Source organism: Agelaius phoeniceus, chromosome 2, assembly GCF_051311805.1.
Source record: "Agelaius phoeniceus isolate bAgePho1 chromosome 2, bAgePho1.hap1, whole genome shotgun sequence".
NCBI classification, from domain to species: Eukaryota; Metazoa; Chordata; class Aves; order Passeriformes; family Icteridae; genus Agelaius; species Agelaius phoeniceus.
The window spans coordinates 5,259,493-5,266,971 of NC_135266.1; the positions used below are offsets into that span (position 1 = coordinate 5,259,493).

The 7,479-nt window shown below is 40.2% G+C and overlaps 1 protein-coding gene across 1 annotated transcript; it reads right to left on the minus strand.

Moving 5' to 3' along the window:
• Positions 1–810: 810 nt before the first annotated feature.
• Positions 811–7,479, minus strand: RSPH1 (radial spoke head component 1). Its single transcript, XM_054628082.2, has 9 exons — positions 7,369–7,479; positions 6,947–7,060; positions 6,728–6,833; positions 5,644–5,734; positions 5,273–5,408; positions 4,907–4,978; positions 3,290–3,458; positions 2,777–2,872; positions 811–1,006 (listed from the first exon to the last, which is right to left on the minus strand). Exons 1-9 carry the CDS (start codon positions 7,423–7,425, stop codon positions 984–986), a joined length of 864 nt encoding a protein of 287 aa, XP_054484057.1. The 5' UTR covers positions 7,426–7,479; the 3' UTR covers positions 811–983.

A 7,479-nucleotide genomic window follows, 5' to 3' on the forward strand; every position in this document is an offset into this window, starting at 1 on the left:
ACACAGTGGGACAGCTCACATAACCAGAGGTCTCCAATGAATGAAGGGCTCATTAATAAAGACAGAAAGGTAAAATTTGGAGGAGAGTTTTTCTCCATGTGAAGAAGCTGCTTGAATGCATGAAACTATTCTGTATATGAACAACATTTTTACTAAGAGCTTGTGGATCACCGATGATCACTAGGATGATGTGGCACAGTGCCAGGAATGTGTTACAGAGCCACCCCCTCACCCTGATCAGTTCAGTATCTTTGAAACAGCTTAAGGAAGGCACATGGTAAAGAAGGATATTAGGACTGAGCTGCAACACACCAAAATCAAACCAAAACAAAACAAACAAATAGTATACAGAAAGCAGAAGGAAAACCAGCATAAAGAGGAAGAATTTAAAAACATTGCACCAGTGTGTTAGGATAAAAAAATTCAATTGGAGCTCCAACTAGCAAGGGAAGATTTAGGGCAACAAGAAGAGTTTCTACAGATGCAAGGACAAGAGCAAAATCAACAAGGAAAACGTAGGCCTGGAATTGTGCCATAGTGACACGGAAAATGGAGAGAACTGGGAAGTCCAGTGCTGCCTTTGTCTTCACCAGCAAGACCCCCAGGTCTCTGCCCAGAGGCAGGATTCAAGAAAGACAGCAACCACCAGGAGGAGAAGAGTAAGTTGTGAGGACACAGCTTCATGGCTTCATGAATCCAGAATAATTCCACACTGGATTTGACACCTCATTACTGGCTACATAGAATAAAGGAAGTTGCTGTGAGAATCTGAGAGTATAAAAGGTCCAAAGATACACATTCCAGACAGAACACTGACAGAAATGTTTATTCAAAACACCTAGAAATGTTTATTCAAAACATCTTAACACAACCTTTTACAAATAAAAATACTGCAGGCTTACCAAATAAAATCATCTACTTTAAAATTTCATTTTTTTGGGTCTTTTCCTTTAGTTATACCCAATTCCTCTGATTCCTCTGGTTCATCCTCCAAAATCAGTAATTTCTGTGGAGTAGAAGGAAAGACAGGGCATAGAGATGCATTTTATTATAAAACACTGGAAAATAATCCCAGTAATCTAAAACATAACTCTAGAACTCTGCTGTCCACCTCAGTCCTCCTCACCCACTGCTTTTCAATGCCAGTAGTTGAATTGAAATTGTTTACATTGTTTGTCAGCTGGCAGACAGACTCAGTACACCCACACTGACTGCCAGCCAGCCCATATGTAACTCTGAGCAGCCAAAAATGCCTCCTGGTTAGATGATATCATAAGGAATGCAAAACTAAAAAGAGGGAATTTCTGTGTGGAAATTTCTATCTGGAAAAAAAGATTATGGTAAAGAGGCAGGGAATACCAGACTGCAAAGTAAACAGATTTTGTTATATCTGCTCTTCATAGGATGCATATTTTCTTCAAATCATTCCCTCTTCCTATAACTTAATCTTGCTAAATCTAAAGACAAGGGGAACAACATGTTGCCTCATTAATTATGGATGGAGACCAATGCTGAAAAATGTTTAAAATCATCCAACTCCTTGATTCTGGAAATAAAGAGTTGGAGGGAACTTTGAATCTATTACTTTGCTGTGTTTTCAGGCATTGGCATCTGCCTCTGTGCCATATCTGACAGACACCTGGGCTCATTTGTTCTCAAAAACACCCTAGAAAAGCCACTGGGAAAACCAGAACTGCTTTGTTGTGGTGGGCCAGAAAATTTATTAGAATCAAGTTCAGTCCAAATGGTTATTTGAGTCCAGGGGTCTTTGAGACAAACCAGGCTCAATGCACTTTTGCCAAATCCAGAGCTATAATCTGCTGAGATTTCTGATGGATTTGACCCAAGCCCAAGGACCCTGTAAAATGTCAGTCCTACACACCAGGTCAGCCAGATGCCTGTTCTGCCCTGAAGCTGGAGAGCACCTTCAGAGCTGGTGCTCAGAAAATTAAAAGCAAATAAACTGAAAACTACAAGAGCTGACCTAAATGTTTAGTGTATACCTCCAGGCATTTTCATATGGTTTAAGGTATTTTCTAATCCATAAAGACAGTGGTTGGCTTGGATTTATTGTAAAATGGACTGATTATAAATAGATACATTTAGCTGATGTTTTTATATCAGATAGGCAAGCTTGTAAATTTTAGGAATAAATACAAAGGACACAATTGGTTGGAGGCATATAAGCTAAATATGAGTAAACATGGATGCATCCCTGTTGCTGCTTGTAACCGTGTATTTAAAACAGGCTTCTAAAGTGACTGGAAGAAAACCTGAGCACCTGGATTTCAGATCTCCTTGGTTTGTAGAAGAAACAAACCAACCAAAGACTATTCAAACCAGAATATATAACACCAAAAATTTGTTTCTTCATATTTGTTTTACCTGCTTTTGAACTACACTTGGGAGAATTAAGAATACACAGTTGTATTCATGAGAGAAAAGTGAAGTGCTCAAAACTCCTGAACTTCTCAGGATCTGACATAGTTTGTCTCATTTTTGTTAAAAAAACCCCCACAGTTTGGAAATTCAATCTCTTACAAATTCAACTCTGCAGGTGCTGTCAAGTGTATATGCACAGAAGTGTCACTTTTAATTTGTTCTGTTGCAGTATATGAATTTACTTCTCACAGTTTCTCATAGAGGACTGCTCTCCTTATGAAAGGCAGAGATTCCCATGGTCTCCCAATAGCAGCATGGCTTCAGCTGATTGACATCCACAATTTCAAACCCTGACTGCTAATTAAAGAATGTGCACATGTGCCCCATTTCTCACCTTGATCCTCCTGATCTTGATTTACTTCTTCCTCTCTCTTTTCCTCACCTTCCCCTCCTGCATCGCCTTCTGGGTGATCCTCACCCTCCTCAGCATCTGAAATATAAGAAATTAGAAATACCAAAGAAAACCAATTTTACAAATTTGCATTCAGCCTTTGTTTCCAAGAAATAGCTCCTAAGTCCTACTGAAGGCTGCAGTTGTTGTTCACATGAGAAATCCCACAAAATCTTCTCTGTTTATAATCAGGTTTGTATAATAAGCCATGATATAGTCAAGTAACTCACAGGCTTTCCAAGACAGTTGTATCTCATGCTATGTGAAATAAAACACATACATACATATTGTGCAGTTTGTGAATGGACTTGGAAGTTCCAAATATTCAATACATGGAAAATCACAGGAAAAACAAAACAAAACACAAAAATGCTCTCACATCACTTGATATTAAACCCCTAAAACAATGGTCACCATAGTCAAAACATGGAGTTTCCAGGTGTTTCCAGAACAAACCTAGAGCTGATGGAATTTCCTCCTCTTCAGCTTCTCCACCTTCAGCTTCCTTGGGGACTAGCAGCTCCTCATCATGGGGAGACCAGGGTGTTAATTTAGTAATTTCTGATACTTTCCATATTGGTTCAAGAGGTAATGGTGGTTCGTCCTCATCTTCCTCCTCTTTTTCCTAGAAGAGAATTCATGAAATCCAGGATTTCATCCTACAGACAGTAACTAAAATGATGGGTTAGTCTACTAAAACCTCCTTATCTGGCATCAAAATGGCAATGAAAGTATTTACAGGTGGAGCAACTTCAGCAGCTGCAAATCTTGGACAAGAACTACCAAGTTCTTGAACCCTGATGAAAACAGTTGGCTGTTACTGATGATTGCTACCTGATGCTCTGTCTGGTAGATGCTGCACTGTCTCACACAGAAACAGAATGAAAAAACAGCTGTTTCTGCCTCAATCTTTGCCTAGGGAGAACATTTGAAAGGATCTAGGAAGGAGTAAGGTTGTGCACAGAGCTTATGGTTTTGAAATGTGAAAATATTTTTTAAATTTAAAAAAAATCATGTTTTTTCTACAAATATGAAGGAGTCAATAATTGAACCATTGTCTGCATTATTATTTCTTCTCCTTTTTTTAATGGGCTTTGTTCTATAATTACTTCAACTAATGCAAATGGGCAAAATTTAATGTTACTTTAGTGACAGCACTGTGCCTTGCTTTAAAAACTCATCTAAGAATTCCCAACTGAACTAAGGAAACACACATTACTCTGGATACTCCCATGAATCTGACACTTAATTTGAGGATCTCTTGCTTTTAGAGCCAGAAAAAAGCAAAACAGCCTCCAAACTTTGCAAATCTCTATCACAATTGATAGGATTTTGATGATTATTATTTTATCCTTCAGAATGATTGCTGCATCACAGAGTTTTCAGAGTGTGCAACAGGAACTAATGTGTCAGACAACAGAGGTAGCAAACTCTAAGCTAAACTGTGGCAATTTTTTAAAAAATCAAACAGTTATATTAAAATCTATCTCCTACTTCTCTAGCTATTTTTGCACCATATCAAACAGATATGTTTCAAAGCATTCATGCATAAAGAAGGGAAAACAGACTTTGATCCCAACCACTCACTACAATTATTAGAAGCTGTGGATATTAAGCTCCTAACATGACCAGAACAGCAATAGTACATATTTCCCAAACATGACCCTGCTGGAAATTACCACTTGTATGCATAGCACCAAGCAGTTCAGAAACACAAAAAATATTGCTCATTGTTTTCTGGTGTTGAGAAGAAAATGCAATAGAGGCTAAATGTGTATACAAAAATATCTATATTCCTCTGTGATTTGAAGCTTCAAATGTTTTGGAAATGTCCTGATTCTTTTTAAGCAGAAAGGATTCATGTCTGCAAGCAGTGCAAAATCACACCTTGTACTTTTCTAAGGTTACACAGTAGAAAACATTAAAAACAAAATGAAACCTCATTTAGCTCTTAAAATGCATGAGTTTCCACCCTTTTTGACTCAAAAGATCACATCACTGTCTGTAAGGCATTTTATATATTCCTCAACAACAGATTGGATTTAGTGAGTGCTCTTGCACTGTTTCTTTTACCTGCACTGGTTGTATGTATTCACCATGCTGCTCACATCCAATATCAAAGATGAATTTGCCACGACCTAAAGGCTGCATAAAAACACAAAAACATCAGGAGAACCAAACAGCTGATCCATTCTAAGCACAGAAATGTAAAATATCCTTTACTACAAATTCCATGCAATAGTCAGTAACACTACAGTTGTAAAGCAATGTTGCAAAGAAACTTGACATTGTGTTTATAGAATAATTCAGTTTCAAGTGTTACACTAATGGTACAGGAAATACTACAAAAAATCAGAAGCCTAGCTTATTATTTTAAGTGGAAATAGGTCATATTAAGGCAATTCCATGCTAACTGTTCAGAATAGAAAGCACACTTACCTTTCCATTGAGAAACCTGCCCTTAAATCTGTGGTTTAGGTGGATAAGTTCAGCTGGTCCATTCTGGATTCCATTAACCCAACAACCAACATACTTAGATCCTGTCTCTTTATAGACATATGTGCCTTGCCCATGCCTAGGGAGAAAATAATAATTTTGTTTTATGCCAGTGAATATTGAGAATTTAGGCTGTTGTTATAATTAAGACACAAAAACTGTATTAATTAAGCAGCTGAAACTACTCAAGCTGGACTAAATTGCCAAGGTCACCCCTGGACCTAATTTGCTGCAGTCAGACATGCTCTGAAAATAATGTTTGTATTTTAATGCCATTGGGTGACCTGAAGCATCCCTGTGAGAAGGAAACAAACCTCTTGTTGTTAGCCCATTCTCCAGTATAGGTGTCTCCATTTGCATACAGATATTCTCCATAGCCCTGTCTCTGGTCATGCACCCAGTCCCCTTCAAGGACAAAAGGATAAAAGCAGTGTGAGAGCTGGTTTATTTCACAGTAGCCAGTTTGTAACACTATCATAAAAGTATTAGAGAAAGAAAAGAAAGCTAGGGCAGTGCTGGGATTCCTCACTATTCCTTACACCACTCCTTACTCCAAAGTAGAATCCCTTGCTCTTTTTTCATCAGTCTGCTCCTCTCCACAAGTATTTATGCTGCTGCCTGACGTCCCTTTCCATTTTTCCATAATTACCTGCCTTCATTATCACTCTCTATTACCATATGAACACATAAAAACCCAGTCCTGTCTTTGAATTGGGAAATGTATTACAGTTGCATTAGATAATGTGACATTTCCACATGAATTTAAAGAGGAGCTACTTTAATTTGCCTCATTTTCTGAAGTTGTCCTGTCAGTATTGGAGCACATCTATTCAGAAGGATGCTGGATGGTTTCTATCTTAATTATTCTTCTAATCAAACTTAAAATAAATTTAAAAAAACAATACCCAAAACCAACTCAGACTATATGTTCGTGCAAGGCAAGATTGGACTGCTCTTTTTGCTCTCAGCTTTTCACCCCCACAATGTGAATGTCTTTTCTTTCCTAGCTTAGAAATTAGGAGGGAAATATTGTTCTTTGAAACTTTACTGATAGATTCTGATTGTTTCAGGTACTCTCCAGCAAGCAGGGGAACTCTAACTTTCATTACTTCTTCAAACTTCAGGTGTCCCAATTCCTAAATAAGGGCTTTATTAAGAAGCCTAGTTTTTTTAATGATAGACCTAACAAATGTCCTAACACAAATTCCCATAAATAAACCCCAAGCTTCTCAGATCTGTTAATAAAAAGGTAATGAGAGGAAAATATTTTGTAGAAATATATGTTGGAAAATATCCTGTATCTTCTTAAAACAAGACATTCTCCAGTTCACTCTCTCTTTTCATTTGTTGGGGGAGGAGGAGTGGGGGGGGAATGTCCAACTGCGTTCATTGCTTTACCTGCATATTTCGATCCGTCTGGATAAAAAAAGACACCTTTGCCATGCTTTTTGTTTTGAAGGTAGTCCCCGGTGTAGAGAGCACCGTTTTTAAACCTGTAGGTCCCCTGAAACACATTTGGTACAGATGAAACACCCTTCAGTTCTCACCCTTGTTTCAATACAGAGCCCAAACAGCCCAACTGCAGAAGCAGAACCACAGCCAGGCTCGGTGTCTTACATGTCCACTCCTCAGACCATGCTCGTATTGCCCTTCGTAGGTGTCACCATTGGGCAGCCGCGCCTTCCCGAACCCGTGCCGCTGCCCTTCGCCATCGCGATCGCCCTCGTACTCCTGCCAAACGGGAGGGAAAGGGTTCAAACCAAGGCGGGCCGGGCACAAACCAACTCATCAGAGGGACACAGGTGTTTGAGGAAAGCCGCTCCGGCTCGGCTCCAGACCCCGGCACCCCCAGGCTTCTTGGCACAGAGCTGCAAAGGGCGGACGCGTTGTGCCAGACCCGTGTTAGAAGCCGGGAGGTGGCACAGCCGTGCCCGGGGCTGCCCTCGGCAACGCTGCCCGGCCTGGCGGGCACTGAGCACGGCTGTTCCTTCCCTTTCCCTTCCCCCTTCCCTTCCCCGCTGCCCCCGGGCCCCGCGGACCCCGATGTCTTTCCCGGCCTCGCCGGACTCGGCGTCCTCGGAGCCCAGGTCCGACATGGCCGCGGCGTCGCCGTCGCTGTGACAACCGAGCGAGCGCGGCCCTCAGCGGGG

Bases quoted from the DNA above. Each gene is read 5' to 3' on its own strand.
- RSPH1 (XM_054628082.2), bottom strand. From the start codon at position 7,425: ATGTCGGACCTGGGCTCCGAGGACGCCGAGTCCGGCGAGGCCGGGAAA. The intron at 5,409-5,643 runs GTTTGTTTCCTT...TTTTCTCCCTAG, and splicing joins GAATGGGCTAACAACAAGAG to GCATGGGCAAGGCACATATG. The intron at 3,459-4,906 runs GTAAAAGAAACA...ATTCTCTTCTAG, and splicing joins AATACATACAACCAGTGCAG to GAAAAAGAGGAGGAAGATGA.